Source organism: Colossoma macropomum, unplaced genomic scaffold (assembly GCF_904425465.1).
Source record: "Colossoma macropomum unplaced genomic scaffold, Colossoma_macropomum, whole genome shotgun sequence".
NCBI lineage: Eukaryota > Metazoa > Chordata > Actinopteri > Characiformes > Serrasalmidae > Colossoma > Colossoma macropomum.
Window position 1 is genome coordinate 3,408,982 of NW_023494800.1, and position 18,997 is coordinate 3,427,978.

Sequence of the window (18,997 nt, forward strand, 5' to 3'; positions counted from 1 at the left end):
ATATATATATATATATATATATAATTTTATTTATTATACGGAGTGTTTTAAAAGTATGAAAACACCCATATTAAAATGAAAACAGTTTGGCAGACAACGATCCTATTTTAGACATAAGCTGTTGGGGGAGAAGGAAACCTGTCAGGCCATGTCATCAGCATGGCAGCCATCTTAAATGCCGCATTTCTTTGATTCAACTTCATTTGAACTTCAATTTCACCAGAACAAACAGTGGTTTGCTTCATGTCAGCGTAACTTTATTTGTTCTCATATTAAAACAGTGATTTTATGTGAAACCAGAAAACTGACCATAAGGTCAGAATGTGTTTGATATTCTGTCCACCATGTTAGAGAGTGAAGGCTATCCTCTCTTCCATTCCTGATGAACTTTCATCAAAACATCTGGTTGAATGCTAGCACAAGCACCAACAATTCTGTCTTTAAGATAAACGACCTTACATATCTTCACAGAGTAAACAAGTGCCTTGACATGATACTACATACTTTTGAGGCAACCTATATAATGGTGTTAGTTCTCTGCACAGATCAGTATCTTTGTGCTTTGTTCTGCCTGTGGTGGTCAGGAGGAATGAAACAGACCGTTTATTTGTCTAAAGTAATTTTATTTTCTCTCTGTTTTTGTGTGTGCGCAGGCAGCAGCCTCAATGCCATCTACAGATACTACAGCAACAAAGCCACTAGGCCTAAGATGCGCTGGAGTGTGATTGACAGATGGCCCACCCACCCTCTGCTCATTGAGGTGAGACCCTCTTTCAGTTTCCTACAGCTGATCTGGAGTCATCTGACGCAAACCCCTCACTGTCAGAAGCAGTTTTCTGGTGCGTTCAACTCGTAAAATCGAGATATTGTCAGCTTCTGGGCCTTAACTAGCAGTTGTTTGCATTCAGGTGGTCATCGGCAACAGGGGTAGACCAGTGCCTGCTTGGTCAGCTGTGTCTGCAATTCTGGCTTGTGATGCATCAAAACTCATAAACTAAGGAAAAGTGGAATTTACCTGAATTTACAGCTTTGACAGGCGTTCACGTGCAACTTTCTTGTGGTAGTCAAGTTTCCAAGAGTTATGGTGCGTTTACCTTCTTTTAATATACAATCCTAATAAAACTAAGCTGAATTTCCAATCTGATATACTAAATAATGTAAAAAGTTTAAATTTAAGAAGCACAACCTAAACACAAGGTAAAATGTAACTTTTTCTGTGTAAACAGACTTAAGAAGAATGTGCTTTTGGTCACTTTCCCTTAGCGACATCATTTGTCACAGTGAGCGCTATCCAGGCTAAAGTACAGCTTACAACTTAAGGTTGCTTTATTGTCATTTCAGCTGTATACAAGTACACAGTGAAAAGACACAACATTCGTCCAGGACCAACACAGGAACACAAGTGCAAAACGATATATGTATTTATTGCACTGCACACAATACAGTGCAATAAGTACAAAAGACTTACAGTAAATACAAAAACAGAACACAGGCAGTACACGGTACTGAGAATGTGTAGATTGTACAAAGCAGGATGTAACATACAAACATATGACATTTTGCAGATAGCCTAGCATATATGAGCATAGCAGTCACTGAGGTAGCAACCAGAAAAGCATATTATAGCCGATATTGTTAAAGAAATAAAATGTGCAAAAATGCAAGTAGACAGATAGATATACAGCCTCCACACAGCGGGGTTAGCCTACCAAAGTACAATTAAAGAAGTCTGTATGCTTCATATTAATTCACAACATCCATTTTCTGAATACTTGTTTCACAGATTATTTAAAAACGTACTATAGATATTAACTAACTAATTAACTAACTTATTTTATTGAATATATTTTATGCATTTAGTTTGGAAAGCATGTTTGAGTCAAACAACATAGCAGTATATTGAATTGATTTGTATTTGTGTTAATTTACCAGGCTGTTTTATCAAATGTTATGATTAGCCCTTCTCGCTTCCCCCATAAAAAATATTCCCCAAAGATTTTAAAAATGATGTAGCATAAACTAAAATGAGGTTGTGCTTCCCTCTCCTCTACTCTCCTCTCCTATTTAAAATGACCGCTGTTGGAGAATGTTGGGCTTTGAGGATGGATGGATGGATGGATGGATGGATGGATGGATGGATGGAAATTGCAGTGTTACAGTAGTAAGGCATATAATTGCACATAAATTTAAATATATTAGGCAGCAATAGACATTAATTAGGCAGAAAAAAGGCAGAGCTGCTGGACATTAACTGCAGTGTGTTTTGTGTGTGGGAGGACCACCCACTGCTTATTAGCTGTCATTAATTTATCTTCTTAGTTCACCTCTCCCTTTGGTTAAACTCCTCTTTCTATTCTTGAGTGACTAAATGTGACTTTGCGCATGTCTTTGTGTGTTTGAGACTGTGACACACTGACATGTCCAAATAAGTGAAATGCTGTCTGAGGTCCTGGAAAAATGTGCACACAGGTTGTGATAGTTTGATTATCATACATGAAGGCATGTCCATTTGAGACGATTTGACTCAGGAGTTGTCAGTTGCCATAGAGACGGTGAGCGGTCATGACTAAAGGCTTGGAAAAACAGCAGGTGTTTGTGTCAGCGTGGTTTTAGCTAAAGTGGTGGGTGTGTTAAAGGACTAGATCAGTCAATAGCCACCAGTTAGCGTTATGCAAAAGACACTGTGCCTAAACTCCATTCTCTGCTCGCCACATGAGCATTCCTGACCTGTCCTTAAAGGGCAATTCCACAATATTTCAAATTTCTGCGGAATTCAATAGTTACCAGCTCTGATTTCCTTACAGTGGTGGTGATAGAAACCAGGGGTCACCATGACTACAACACAGATATAGACATTTTATGTACTATCCAAAACCACCAGTGAACCTACACAAGTCTTCTGAGTTTATACATGGAATGTTTATGATGGTAAAATAGAGATAAATCGGAAATAAATATGTTTACTTATTCTTCCTCACAACACCCTGCATGTACCCCTCCACTGTGAAGGGATTTTAATAATACTTTTTAGGCCAAAATCTTTTTAAAATTCTCGTAAAACAATGTCTGAGACGTCATGTCATATATTCTAACCATTTTTGTACCAACATTCTGTGAGGGAGGTTTTAGAGGCATTAAACTCTTCAGACGTCTGGTTCCTATCACCACCATTCTGAACAATTTTGACTCTAGAATGGAGCATTTCGCATCAAAACACTCTGAATTAAATGAAATTATAAAAATCTGTGGAGTTATTCTTTAAATTATCCAGAGTGGGAGATGTTTTGAATCAGGAATATAACAGGAATATGTGTCAAATATGAGAACCAGGGTAACATGAAAGCAAGTACAGAAGCTTTCTAGCATGATCCCATAAGGCGGACCTGTTTACTACGTTTCATTGATTATTTCATCATAAGTGATGTCATATTACACATGACAGGGTTTTTTTTTTGAGTTGTTCCCCTTTGTTTGTGATGCAGTTGTTGAAAAGTATTAAATATTTAAAATCTCTGTATTGGGCTTTTAGTTTCTGAATATTCATATATAGCTAGATGTCTATACTACACTTCAGTTAAGGTTTAATGTAGAATAGAATACGTTATTGTCCATTTCATTTACAAAAAAGTTTAATTTCTTTCTTTAGCACTGATTATATAAACACTCGACACAAAACACAACAAAGGTGTAAGTGAAATATGATATACTACTGATATGTGTAAAAAGCAGCAACAGCGATTATTCTCATTACAAATATAGAGAGAGAAATATGCACAATACACACACAATAATAATAATTCACCACAAATAGATAAAGGTACATAGAGGTATTGATTCCCTAAGGAGTTTGTTTAAACCAAGACTTACTATCACAGTTAATGGAATAAAACCATTTTTCCGAGCCACTGCAGCTTTCAGTTTTTGTCCTGATGGCACAATCTGGAATGTTGAGTAAGGAGGAATGTTGAATGAGTTTGGATGGCTATAAATTTGTTGACCTTTTCTGTACATCGTTAAGTTGGGGTTGTTGATCTGTGATCTTACTGGTCTGGTTTATGACCCACTACAGTTTGTTTTCCCTTGTTTGACTGGTTTCTATACCACTGTACAATATTGAATGTCAGGACATTTATGTATAAATAATAAATAATGAAATAATAATCATTTCCTACAAGTAAACAAAGCAGAGAGCGAAGGGCATTTGATGCCAACGAAGGAGAACCAGAAGAGCTGGTTCTTCTTTTTGCTGTGACCGATTCCTCTTTAGTCAGTTTAAAGTTTCACTCAGCGTCGCCTCCAGCAGCTCTCAGTGAAGTGTAGCTCATTTTTAACTGTGTGAGCTGCAGTTAGTGCTGGGCGATGTATCCTCCTTACCAATATGCAGTAATATGGACGTATTGTGATATTGCTTTTCAGTTTTAGTCATATTTTTAGTGATAGATACACATTAACTGCAGTGACTGACATCTTCAGCTTGTTCTGAAAGAACAGTTTAAAGGGGACCAGACACGCTGTCAAATAGTCTTCATCCATTTTCCACGTAAATATTCAGAACAAAAATCAATTTTTCATTTTTTCAAACTGGTGGCACCTTCTGACACTAAAAAATAGCAAAACGTGACTGTTCCCCTTTAAAATGAACTAAAGCATGAAATAAGAAGATAAGCTCTTTCTGTAACGTGCTTTCTGACTGGTTAATGTTTACGGTTCTGTGAAAGTTTCCTTTGGGGTCACTTTAAAGGGGAATTCCACTGATTTTTCTGGATCATTAACTCTTTGAGATGTAAACAGAGTCATTCAGAGTGGTTTGGAGTGAAACGCTCTGTTCTAGAGAAACTTCCTCAGTCAAAATTGTTCACAGTGGTGGTGATAGGAACCAGACGTCCACCTCTAAAAGCTCCCTCACAGAAAAATAAAACATGAAATGGTTATGAATTCACTGTCTGGTGTCTGATACACTGTTTTATGATAGTTTTGAGAAATACTTTTTTTATCTCAAAATTGTATTTTGAGGCAAAATAGTCCTCAAAGACTCTGTTTACATCTCAGTGATCGCATTACACTGAAATTTTGAAAAATTGGTATCACACCAGCTAAATGAGGCATCTTTTAGCTGGTGTAACAGAATCAGCCGTTAGTGTTCTCCTCCAAGCATGTTGAGCCGTACAATAAAGTTGCAAGCTAGGTCATATGTTAATAACTTTAATAGAAACTTTTGTCTGATGCTGTGATATACAGTACTGTGCAAAAGGCACCTGAGCACATTTTGTTTAAAACCATTTATCTCGACAATAACTGTTTGTGCCTATAGAAAACATAAAATATGATTAGAAAAGATGACAATAAACACAAATATAATAAAATAACAAGACATTATTTTTTCAAAACATACATTAATAAATAAATAATTATGTTGTGAGCTAGTTTGAAGAGCGAAGTTTGGGTCCACATTTCTCGTGGATGCCTCCAGACATCATCAGCAGCACCTGATTTAACTTGTAATGTAATATTGATCAGATAAAACAGGTATTTGATAATAATTACAGTTAATACCTGGCTTCCTCGAAGAGAGGAAGTTTACTGTTTACTGACTGTATAATATCCTTTTGATTATAATATTCTTTGCGCAGTAGAGTATTTGGAAAAAAGTTATTTCATTTTATCGGTATCGTCTAGCACTAGCAGTAGTGTTGAAAGTGGTTGAACGGCTGGCTGTAGTATTAAGATTATCTTCTCTGTTATTGTTTGAATAATAGTTTTCTTTGCTTGAATGCTCTGTCTGATATAAATCTTCTCTGTTGTTGACCCCTGTCATACTGCCCTTGTCAGCAGATTCATTCCTGCCCCCTCTTAAACCCAACCTGTCCTTTTAATATTAATATATTCGTTATCGCTGACCCCAAGGTCTGGGATTGCTTAAACAGTAGTCATAGTAACAGAATGGAGCACAACGCTGCTGTGCTGTGCCTTTTTGTGTCTATTGGGCACCATTAAGTGGTCAACTGCATTTTCACTGGAGAAACTAGGAGGGCATTACAGAGAGGCAGAGTAAAAATAGCGTCCACAGGTGCTGTTAGAGGATAAATCGGTCCTTCACTTTTGTGGTGGAAAGTCACAAGCATGGTGAAGCTCTCGTGTAGGCCAAAAAGAAAAGTTGATTCCATTACTTGCCTTCGGCTTATATCATTAAAAAACATAAAAACAGTCTTCATTATTGTTTACTTTACACTTACTGCTCTTTGAGTTATTATTGTTTTCTGTTTTCCCAATTCTGAAACTTTGCAGGGTCATATTATTATTTATTTTTTGGGGTTCAGTATGATTTTTGATTCTGAAGTTGATTTTATCTTCAATATTTTATGTGTTCAGAGCTCTGATTATATGCTACGCTGATTGCTTTGGCTCAGATAAACACAGAGATTACGGACTAGCATGTCCTTCTTCAAAGCTGTGGTCCTTTTAAAAAAACACACCTGAACTGTGAACAATACACATGTGGATCAGCTGCACCCCGATGGCAAGTTTTGATCATTAACAGTGATTCTCAGTCACTGTTTGTTTGTAGAAGAGTAGAGAGTGAGGGATGAATCAGCCGTACAGTTTGTCTTTGCTGGGAAACCATTACACTGTTTCAAATGTTTGTTTTTCCAATTATGTTGGTTCTGCATTGAAATCATTTCAATTACCAATCACATGGCATTATTAAGTACAGTTTTTCTATGTTATTTACACTGTAATGTAGTTTGATTTTGCCATGAGTAATCTTTACCTCTCTCTCTCTCTCTCTCTCTCTCTCTCTCTCTCTCTCTCTCTCTCTCTCTCTCTCTCTCTCTCCCCCTCAGTGTTTTGCTGAGCATGTGCGTAATGAGTTGGATAAGTTCCCTGCTGAGAAGAGGGATGACGTGGTCATTCTGTTCTCCGCTCACTCGCTGCCCATGTCCGTAAGTACCGGCGTCAGCTGTAGACAGACTCTTTGAACTCCAGTGTAAACAGTTTTATATATAATTTATGTAGCACTCGGTTTGTGATGCTCAGAGCGCTGACCACTAAACCAACAGGTTCATCTTTCTGGCTCATGAAACAGTGAAGATAATGTTGTGCTCCTCAAATGCCATAAACAATGTAGAAAATGTGTCAACATTACATGGATAATATTTACGTTCAGTTCAAAGCCAAATCAAATTGACCTTACCGCCAAAGAGACACATGTGAGGAGTGAAGGAAGTGGCAAGGAAAAACTCCCTAAGAGCAAGAGGAAGAAACCTTGAGGAACCAAGACTCAGAAGGGGAACCCATCCTCCTCTGGTCGACACCGGATAGCAAACAGTGTTAGTATAAAATATTAGAATACAAAACGGGGAAAACAGGCAGAGCAATGGTCAATTAGATTAGTTTTAGTTTATGCAGCATCAGCGGCAGTAGGAGGGTCAGTTCATGAGGGTGAGGTTTGCACAGCGTTGTACAGCGTGAAGCGCAATGGTGGTCAAAACGGTCCAGAAGGCTGAAACAGTCCAGAGGGCTGGTGAGCAGTGGCACCCGATCAAGGCAGAAGAAGCAACAGCATCAGATGCGCAGGATGGGCAGCTGTTCAACTCGGCAAAGAAAGGAAACACACAGAGAGTCAGTTCTGTAATGAGTGACTGATCACAGATTACAGGGTTAACAGAGCAGCAGAGACTCCGGCAGGTCTAGATATTACAGCCTAACTAAAAGGGAGAAACCAGAAAGGTAACAGAGACATGAGGCTCCCTGAGATGTCGGCACCCCTCCACTCCACCGTCAGCAAACCTGAGTGAGTGTGTGGACGACAGCACTCCCAGTTGACCATAATACTCTATGACCATGAACCCCGAGATCTGCACCTTTTATCTAACAGGGAAAACTAATTACCAAAGGCTCCACTAAACAAGTAGGTTTTTAGCCTAGACCTAAAGACTGAGGCTGTGTCAGTGTTCGGGATTCAGACTGGAAGATTATTCCAAAGCTGGGGGGCTTTGTATGAGAAAGCTCTCCCCCCGATGTAACTTTATTAATTCTAGGTACTAACAATGAGCAGCACCTTGTGATTCTCATTACCACAATGTTTTTCTCGTTACAGATATTTATTGTTTTTTCACTTTTTTAAATTGAAAAATTAAACTTTGAATTATTTTTAACTCCACATACAGAAATGTGTACAACAGTCCATTTCATAGGTTTATTTAGTTTTATTAGTGTACAACTGTACATTGGAATAGTGCAGTACTAGTGTATATTGTGTTTATTGTGTATATTCAGTCGGCTTATATATATATATTTCTTTTTCTTCTTAGATATTTATATTTTTTTGTATTTGAATTCTACAAGGGAGCTACGCACCTAAGATTTTCACTCACTTTCCACCTGTGTAAATGTGATGTAACAATAAACGTGATTTTAACTGTGGAATCTCTTTACTTCAACATTTTCCTTGTAAACTCTAAGGATCTGAACCAAAAACAAAAAAAATATTTGTGGCACACGTAACAAGAAAAACCTCAATGACTGTCAGTGTGTGTTGCAGTTGTGAGATAAAATTGCCAAATATTACATTTTGTAAATAAATATTTTTTAAGAATGAGCATTAAAATATTTAGCCTGACAGATTATGACAATATTTAAATCCTAGTGTTGTGGTAATGAGAATTTGGTCACTTAAGTTGGAAAATGTTAATAAAAATCAATTTAAAATCACTTGAAACATTCAGGTTTCTTTTAGCTGTTCAACCAAGAGCGTCTGTTCGTATATGCAAAAAAAAAGAAAACATTAAGTCATTGTAATTTTAGTTTTTTCAATCTGGGTCCCAGTATTTATTATGTTTGTGAGAAGGACCTGATCTAAGTTTAGAGCATATTTTCTTCCTCTGAAGTTATTTAAGAGATATGGGGTTTTGATAAGATGGTGAAGATACGTAACGTGTTTGTGTCCGTTCTGGCCGTGTCTGTGTAGGTGGTGAACAGGGGAGACCCGTACCCTCAGGAGGTCGGTGCTACAGTGCAGAGGGTGATGGAGAGGTTAGGCCACTGTAACCCTTACCGCCTCGTGTGGCAGTCGAAGGTAACATGCTGAACCTTTGTTTTTTACTGAAATACTTTTATGGGGGAACAGAGCTGGACATTTTAGGACCTCCTGGGATTCCCGCAGATCCATAAAACGTCTTGTAAACAGTCCTAAAATGTCTGAAAATGTCTTACTTAATGCATTCTTTGGTAATACCTGAAGACCTAGTTGATAAGAGTTACTGTATATATTATTCTCAGAATAGCCCACCAACAAAAATTGACGAACTGTCAGTGGTCCTGTGGTCAGACTGTAGGGATGACTATAGAACATTGAGAATGAAGTTATAAAAAATAAATATTCAGAATTCCTCATGTTGAAAAAGTGGTGGTCAAAACTTGGGGTTGACAAAAAAACTGTAATAGATGATTACAGTATAGAATTTACAGTAAATAAATAACTCAATCCATGAAATATCGAACAAAACATCTAAAAATAACCTTTTGAATCTAGTTTGTAAGATTTCTACATTGAATTAATGTTGTATATTAAATTGTTAACAAATGATTCAAATGTATATACATGTTTGATTTGCAGTGTGTTTGAATAGAATAGACATACGGCAACATTTGAGTTTGTGTGTGGTTTAAAAGATGTTCTTTTACTTTTCCTAAAAGTCCTAAAGAAGAAAGAATTCAGTTTACAGAACAGTGCAGGAATCCTGCCTGATGTTAGCAGCACAGATTCATAGTTTGAATCAAGTTTGCTGACATCTACTGAACCAGCGTTTCTACAGAAATGAAGGTGTTAATAGTGAGTTTGCCCCCCTTTGCTGCGGTAACAGCCTCTAGTCTTCTGGGAAGGCTTTACATTGTTGAACATTGCTGTGAGGATTTGATTGAGCATTAGTGAGGTCAGGTACTGATGTTGGATGGTCAGTTCTGGATCTCCAGCTCATCCCAAAGGTATTGGATGGAGCTCCATCACTCCAGAGAACACAGTTCCACTGCTCCACACCCCAATGCTGGGGGGCTTTTTACCCCTCTAGCCCATGCTTGGCACTAGGCATGGTGACCTTTGGCTTCTGTGCTTAGCAGTGCTTTTCTGTGAAGATTATGCAAGATGTTTGTGTCTAAAAGTAGCTGAATTTGCTCATTTGAAGGACTGACCGCGCAGATACTTTAGGACATACAGTGTAAATAAGCCCATCTGTCCGTTAGTGTGTCATCAGCTTAGTTGAAGTGTTGTATTTATCAGGTTAGTCACAGTCTCTTGCTTTTGCTAGAGGGCACGTAAGTGCAAACATTAGTAGTACACTGCCATCCTGTGGTGGCCTAGTGTAAGTGCACTAAATCCCAGATTTCTGTACTGCATTCACCAAGTCTGAGATGAAATGCTTCAGAACTCGTAACTGTCCTCATGACATCTGTTATTCCCAGTTGTCTCTTAATTGAATAGAGGTGATTCTGTGAGTGCCCGCCCCCCCCTTATTTGCTGAATTTAACATATTGGGGAAAAATATAGATAAAATAAAATGTGGCCCATGCAAAAAACATTTTATGTTTTTTTCTTTCTTTCTAGTGTTTTATTTTTGCAGATAAATAGAAATTGTGCACAGATTGTGCAGAGGCCATATTATTGTTTGTTCTTTGTAGAGGATGTATTAACTTATTTAAGCTTAGAAAATCAACAAAATGTGTAATTTGACCTGGGGAGAACTTCTGCATGCGACTATCATAGCATTCGTTTGTCTTTTTACCACTTAATAAAACTAAAAAATAAATAAATGTGAATTCTAACACAAAAATAAATGGAATAAAAATATATTATATGTATATATTGTATATAGATCTTATTTGTATCTTTTTGAGGTGTTATTGATAAATGCTCCAAATAAGGCCCACTGTGCTTTCAGTATGATTTTATTCCATGTTACTGAGAATTTATAAAACTAAATGATTGGATTAGTGAGAGCACTGAACACTGACTTTGAACTAAATAGAGTTAGTTGGGATTTAGTTTAAGAATGTCTTAAGTAAAAACCAATATCATGAATCTGAAGCCTACATCAACTGAACCAGCGCTAATGTAGCTAACACTGATTAAACCTTCAATCTTAAAAAAAGACGGTTCTTCAAGGGTTCTTTAGTAAAGAAGATGGTTCTATGTAGAACCATGAACACTCAAAGAACCCTTTGCATGATTAAAGGCTTCTTTACACTGCAAAGTGGTGACTCAGAGTGGTGGAGAATGTGCTGTAGATGGTTCTATGTAGACCTTTTTGAAAACGGTTCTATATAACGTCAAAACAGGGTTCTTCTATAGTTACGATGCCAAGCTTGTTACAATAGAAGAACGCTTTTTAGTGCTATATAGAACGTTTTTCAAAAAGGTCTAAATATAACCCTCTACAGCACATTCTCCATCAATCTGAAGAACCCTTTCACGATGCAAAGAAGCTTTTAATCATGCAAAGGGTTCTTTGAGTGTTGATGGTTCTCTATATCATTTTCTTTACTAAATAACCCTTGAAGAACCATCTTTTTTAAGATTGTAGGTTTAATCAGTGTTAGCTACATTAGCACTGGCTACCCAAGAGTGTAGCAGGGCAAAAGCACTAGCTGCTGGGTTTTGTGCTTTGTTAGCTGCCACTCAGCTTTTTATAGTGCTGATGCTTGCCTTGCACAGAAACTGGAGTTCTGACGTGTGTGTGTGAATGCTCTCTGTGTCTGTAGGTGGGCCCGATGGCTTGGCTAGGGCCGCAGACTGATGAGGTGATTAAGGGTTTGTGTCAGAGAGGAAAGAAGAACCTGCTGTTGGTCCCCATCGCCTTCACCAGTGACCACATCGAGACCCTGCACGAGCTCGACATCGAGTACTCCCAGATCCTCGGAGAAGAGGTGCGTGACTGTCTCTGTGCATTCGCTGGTGTGATTATTAGGGCTGCAGTGAACGATTATTTCTATGATCACTGGACTATTCATTCACATTTAACCATGAGCCCTGATTGATCGTTACATCTTCACTGCTGCCATTGGTCAGAGTTCCATCTGAGACCTTTAGGCTCATCAGAAGTGGGTGATTTTCCTCATGTTAGATGTGTGTTCATTATAATATAAACCAAACAACTCAAAAACAGCACTGATACTTTACTGGAAGGGTTTTCGCCGATATTGATAAACCAGTGGAACTAGTTCTGAGTGATATACCATCTATACCAGTAGACTGTGATATTGCATTTCCATTTTAGCAATATTTGTGGCAATATAATTGATAAATATCTCATAACATAGCAGTGTTGCTCTTGCCAAGCATTTTTGTGCACATTACTGATGGTAACAAGGACCTAATAGTTAACTATAATGTGTGTCATCTTCAGATCGTTGTAAAGACCAGTTCAGAATTCATAAAGCTGAAATAAAAAGTTAGTTTCCTTTCAAATGTGCTTTCTGCCTGGTTACCATGTACAATACTGTGTAAGCTTTATGTTTTTAGAATTTTAGGAGAAGAAAATGAACAGAACAACAAAAAAAACTCCATTTTAGGCCTGTAAGACATTCTTTTAGCATAGTGTAGCAGCAGTCTGGAAGAACACACTCATTAAAGGAGCACTCTGGTCTAAAACTAGCATTTAATGTTATTTCTTGTGTATTATAAAGTTCTAGTAGTGCAGCATTAAATCCTTCAGCCTCGTCAGTTTGGCATAGTTTACCATTTTATACCCTAACAGTGTTTTCTTACTACAATACCCAGCATGCATTACGCAAATACAAAAGCCCAAAGAGCTGGTAGTTCTTAGGTTCCTCCGATGCATCAGTAGAATTTCTTTGTCTTTAAAGGGATGATATGTAATACTGACAGCAAGAGTTTAAAATGGGTACTGCGGTCCAAATTCAAAATATTGGCGAATTGTCTGCCCCGCCCCCTCATCCACAGACTTAAAGCTCGCGCGGGTTGCCAGGTTGAAGACACTGAACCTACATAAACGTTTGCAATGTTTTTATTGTCTGCAAAATAGAAGCAGCTCAAGCTCATGTGAACATTTTATAACTGTGTCAACATTAGCTAGATGCATATCTGGCTACGCCCGTTATCCCGAAAACAGAAGCCTACTGCTTTGAAAATCCTCGCTGCCTTGAACGAAGCTGAAGTCAGCATCACCTTCTTGTTTGAATTTTCCTGTTCCACCTTAAATGGTGCAGCAGTTACGTTATGGTGCTTGGGGTGCCATAGGAAGCCAACTTCAGCCTCGTCTGCCTTAATAACCCAGCAGTACAGGGAACACAGATTGTGAATGATGAAGAGAAGACACAAACAGACTTTCCGCTCCAAAACAGAAATTTGACAGGAGAACATACTGGCTGTAGCACTGTTGACGGAGTAGCCAGTATGTTTCCTTAATCTGATGACATATCATGGTCATTTTATGATTTAGTACAGTAAATATATTACATATTGTTCCTTTAAACCTGAAAATCTCACTCTAAGGACTGTTGTGGAAGTGATTAGGCTTGTTTACATCAGATGGTTGAGTTTTCATTTTGACTGGAGTGTCCATTTAACTTTGTTAATAGGGGCTTAAATATCATCTCATATCATAATATATTTGGAAAATATTGTTATATTGAGTTTTCACATAGTGGCTGATATCAGCTGAGCCCTTGATTTCCAGCAGGAGGCAGGAGGACCTGAACTGCCCCACACAGTTCCTCCACTCTATCTAATCTATCAGCTTCAGCAGCGCCTCCTGCCACTCTGGGCTCGCTGATCCGTGAGATTTTTGCGAGAATGAGCTGGCTGGCTTTTTCCCAGCGTCCTGCAGCGCTGCACTGTGTGCAGGTTGTCTGTGGAGCAGAAGCGTGTGAAGCTCGCTCCCCGTGTGAGGGCCACATCAATGCCTGAACCCTCAGCGTGGGGCACTCTGAGTGGATGTGGCCGTGTAATCTCGGATCGGCCACTACAGTTAAGTGTCAGTGGTGAGTTTGGCTTGATCCAGATTGATCCGGTTTGGGTCAGGCTGGTGCTGCAGCAGTAGAGAGAGAGACAGACAGGCGAGAGACAGAGGAGTGCAGAAGGAAGACGGGAGGGAAGGTGATACTTTATGAGAGGAACGGTGAGGAAGGAGGAGAGTCTGGGTGCGTTTGGGCTCCTCGCTGGCTGGCGTTAGTTCGGCTGGTCCATCTGGAGCCACAGGAAGTAAAGACGCGCGGTCCCGCTCCACAAACCACAGATCTATCAGGGTGGTCCCCCCGCACTCACTCTGCACATTGATCTGTCTGTCCATGTCCACCACACTCCTCCACGCAGACCAGGAATCTTTACGTCTCTCTCGCTTTCTCTCTCTTTTTCTGAACTTCTCTTTTTCTCCCTTTACTTTTTTAATTTTCTCTATCTGGTCTCTTTCTTTCTCTCTTTACCTTTCTGTACTCTCCCTCCCTCTTTCTCAATCTCCCACTCTCTTTACCATTTTCTACTCTCTCTCTTCCTACCTGTCTGTACTCTCTGCACTCTCTCTCTTTCCATTTCTTCTCTCTTTCTCTCTCTACCCTTCTGTACTCACTCTTTACCTTTCTGTACTTACTCTTTTTCACTCTTTTCTTCTCTTCTTTTTGTTTTTGTCTTTCTGTTTCTCACTCCCTCTTGCACTACCCCTTTACCTCTCTCTTTTTACATCTTTCTCTCTCTTTTTTTCTCTCTCTATCTCTCTTTCTCTCTTTCTGGCTCTTTCTGTCTCTGTCACTCTTTCACTCTATCACGCTCTCTCTCTCTCTCTCGCTCTCTCTCTCTCTCTCTCTGTCGCTCTTTCTCCCACTCCATCTGTACCTTTCTGTACTCTCTCTTTACCTTTGTGTATTCTCTGCACTCTCTCTCTTTCTCAGTCTATCTCTTTTCCTCTCTCTCTCTCTCTCTCTCTCTCTCTCGACCTTTCTCTGTTCACTGTCCCTTTCTTTACTGTCCCTCACTCTTCTTTCTCGTTCTTCTCTTCTTTTTGTCTGTCTGAAAATGTTCAAATTCAGAGTAGCTTTATTGGCATGACTGTTTTGAGTACAATGATCTCAAAGCATGTAAGTGGATAAAATAGGACAACATATATTAAATAATAAAAATGATAAGACAGTAGATTTAACTCGTATACAGTGAGGGGTTTGGGGGGTGGGGGGTCAGTGAGGTCGGGGTTTGGAGTGTGTTACTGTCCCTCAGATGGTGACATGTTGCCACCGATTTTGCAGCGAGAGATGCTGTTTGTCCTTCTCCAAGGAAAACCGCTAATGTTTCAGATTGTGTTAGAATTCCAAAATTTGGGAGAATGTTTTTTAATTTTGTTATGAAATTTTCTCCTGCCAATTTGAATTTTTCAGGAGGAAATGCAGCTCTGTCGTGACCTCACTGCTCTCTCTGGGCAGCCAGGATTTTCTATATCTGCCCGTTTCTATGGTCAGACTGTTGTCACTGAGCCTGCACTTGGTCAGTATCTGTCCCTGCTGTGGGTCTCTGACGGTGATGAGATGCTCTGCTGATTCATACACTCTGTTTAGGGACTGATAGCTCTGTATTTTGAGTTCTGGTTTCTTTGTCCCGATGTTCCAGATAGGTATTTTTACTGTGCTTGATAATTTGGCTTACTCTGATTGGACTTTGGTCAGCAGTGCCGGACTCAGGCTGCTGTGTGTGTTAGGGGTCAGTGGGTTAGTTAATCTCAGAACCAGCTGACAGAGGGCACTGGGTTTAGGGCTGAGCTCTTGAGTGTTAAGTGCTCTATATTGTAGTAAGTTTGAATTACTGAATTTTAAAGCTCTTTTTTATTTTTTATTTTTTAATTTTTACCCGATTTTCTCCCCGATTTAGTCGTCTCCAATTCCACCCGCTAGTTAGGACTCCCAATCACACGATACTATCAACGCTAGGAGGGCGAAGGCTAACGCAGGCTTCCTCCGAGACCTGTGAAACCAACCACCGCTTCTTTTCGAGCTGCCGCTCACGCAACGTCACTGGACAGCCGAACGCGCTCGGAGGAAAGCGCCAACCGCCAGATCTGTCACGTCAGCTAACAGACGCCTGCGCTGAGTGATGGGGGAAGAAGGAGGGGCCATCCCACCCACCCAGAGAGAGCGAGGCCAATAGTGCTCTCTCGGACTCCCGGCTACGGACGGCTGTAGCATCACCAGGGATCGAACTCGCGATCTCCTGATGAGAGGGCCAACGCTTAGACGGTAGCGCCACTCGGGAGCTTAAAGCTCTTTACTGAATGGGTATAATCAGTGGAAATCGCCCTAATTCTGCGCTGCATGCATTTGTTGGATTTTTCCGTTGAACTTTTAATATATTTCTGCAGAATTCTGCATGCAGAGACTCTGTGGGATGCTTTTCCCATCTAGTGTAGTCGTGCGTACTGAGTGGACCCCACACCTCACTTCCATAGAGTGCAATGGACACAATTACACTTAAAGCCACATCAAAAATTTACACCAGATTTTAATTGGGATGTCTATCCTGTGGATTTTTTTCCTGATTGTGTATAAAACTCTCCGTGCTTTCTCTTTTAGTGCATTCACTCCCAGATCAAAGTTTCCTGAGGCACTGATTTTCAGTCCCAGGTAAACCTAATGTAACGAATACTCTAGGGCGATGTTTCCTACAGTGAAGAGGTATCTATTTTCCTGAAACCTGGCCTCTTTCTGGAAAATTACGATTCTAGTCTGTCTTTCTCTTTCTTACTCCCTCTTTATCTCTCTCCCTTTTTACCTCTCTCTCTCTTGGTCTCTCTCTCTCTCTTTCTCTCTCTCATGCGCTCTCTTTCTTGCTCTTTCTCCCTTTACACTTCTCTCTTTGGTATTGTTACACTAAAAGCAACATTAACTCTGTTTGTTTGTTTCTGTTTTGCAGTGTGGGGTTGAAAACATCAGAAGATCAGAGTCTCTCAATGGAAATCCACTGTTTTTCAAGGTGAGAAATTACAGCACATACAGCAGCTACAAATCTAAGGCTGTGATATTATTTCAGCCACAGGAACAATAAAGGTAAATCAGACATTCCATACGTCTAAATTTTCAGCGGAGTGCAGAAGAATTATCATGATGTACCATTTTAGGTACATAATTTAGTCAAATCTGTGGTCTGGATAGAAAATAAAGTTGAACGAAAAAATAACGATTAAATTAATAATGAAAATTATTAAATGTAATTGAAATGAAATTAAATCTAATCAAAGTAGAGTACGATTTATCCTTATCATATCCATCCTGTTCATATTCATGCACATTACAGATGGAAGTCCACCCAGTTGGAGATTTTAAGATCTTGAACAGGTTTTTAAGAGGAAACTTGGAACCCACTGGAAAATATATCTTTGCAAATGAAATCATGTTTTAAGAATATTATAATATAATTCCATTTATTTGTAGACATTTTATATATCATGGATCTGGCTTGTAGCTCACTCGCTCACATTTAGCAGGCTGAAGATTTTCCATAAGGGGGCGCTGTTAGCACTCAAGTAACTTTGGTCCTTTGTAAGAGTAGAGCTTTGCATCACTGACACTGTGTTGCCTTGTTCACTTGTTTTAAGTGTTGTTTTAAATCTTAAGAATAAGATTAAATTATTAGCATTATGTCTTGAAATGAGCAAAATTATGTGCGAACAGCATAAGACTATTTCTCTCATTAAAATAAGTTAACAAGGAAGAAACATCTAGAAATAAGTTGACCATTCTTAAAACAATCTCATAATGAGGCATATAGATTATTAATTAGATTAATGATTTTACTTGCCAAGATGTGATTTGCAGTGCAGCAGATATAAGGCTAAAAATTATGCATAAAAAGTACTTTTACTGATTTGTCTTTATTTCGTTAATAGAATTTCTTTTTGCACGTTGCAATTTTATTGTTTTTGAGAGAGCAGGGTCTCTTTATCAGTGCGTTTTCAGGGACTGGAGGAAGTTCAGGACAGATAACGAGAGTAACTTTCAGCAGTTTATTCATGATCCGATTGAAACCAAACTCCCACTGTGGGTACCTTTTTATTATAGTCCAGCCTTTGAGCGGAGCTCGCTGTGCTCTCATTTAGAGGTGAAACTCTTTTCGGCATGCGGACGGAGAAGCTACTCGGCTGCACTCATTAGGGTGCTGGAAGCAGGCAGTGACTTTTCTGAAGAACTCTGGGACAGTAGCCTTTTAAACTAAGGCCTCCTCCCTGCACATCTCTCCTTCTTTCTTTTTCAGTCTTTCATTCTCACCCTCTCTTTCTCCCTCTCTGTGCGTGCTGTAATGGTCAGTTCTGGGCAGTAGCAGTAGAGTAGAAAGGCCAGAGGCACTAGCGGGGGTCGATAGTGTGATCCTCCTTTTGGCCGGTGCTGTGCTGGAACTCATCGCTGGGTTATAAAAAGCTACTGGCAGCCTGCTGGGTTTATTAAAGACCCATGAAATCAATCACGCTGGCTTTCAACTCGCTGCAGAGAGCGGTCCACACATGCGCACATGCATACGCACACCCACCACAGGACCAATTACACCTGCCGTCCCAGAGCTGGTTGTGTCTGTGATGCTGATGGCAGTGATCATGTTTGTAATAATGGTAACAGTGAAAATGGCTGATTTATGATTTATGATGAACTGGACCACAAGGCACGTGTGTTAAAAAGGTGTATATTCTAAACGAAGCTCCTTTATTTAGAATATACACCTTTTGTTTATATAGCATTCAAAGTCGGGACAAAACCTTTTATCTCCAAAATGGTAAATTTACAGAATAATGAAAAAACTGTTCTTAATTTTAAATGATTGTTAGTGGAACTTAAATGCCTGTCTCGTGGAAAACCTCTTTCTTTTTTAAATAAAGGAGTGTGACATAATATGTAAACATTGTTAATGTTTCAAAACAAATTGTTCGCTCCCCAGTCCATAAATGCAAACGAAGCCTGTTTTGAATGAATGTTTCTGTGATGTTACAAGTACCAATACATTTTCATATATCCACCT

The 18,997-nt window shown here is 39.3% G+C and overlaps 1 protein-coding gene across 1 annotated transcript in view; it reads left to right on the plus strand.

Moving 5' to 3' along the window:
• Positions 1 to 18,997, plus strand: part of fech (ferrochelatase) — a 38,678-nt gene that overhangs the window by 15,206 nt on the left and 4,475 nt on the right. Inside the window, exons 6-10 of the mRNA XM_036587690.1 lie at positions 654 to 760; positions 6,843 to 6,941; positions 8,969 to 9,076; positions 11,755 to 11,919; positions 16,904 to 16,963. Coding sequence (XP_036443583.1) covers positions 654 to 760; positions 6,843 to 6,941; positions 8,969 to 9,076; positions 11,755 to 11,919; positions 16,904 to 16,963 — 539 coding nt within the window. The remainder of the gene's footprint in view (positions 1 to 653; positions 761 to 6,842; positions 6,942 to 8,968; positions 9,077 to 11,754; positions 11,920 to 16,903; positions 16,964 to 18,997) is intronic.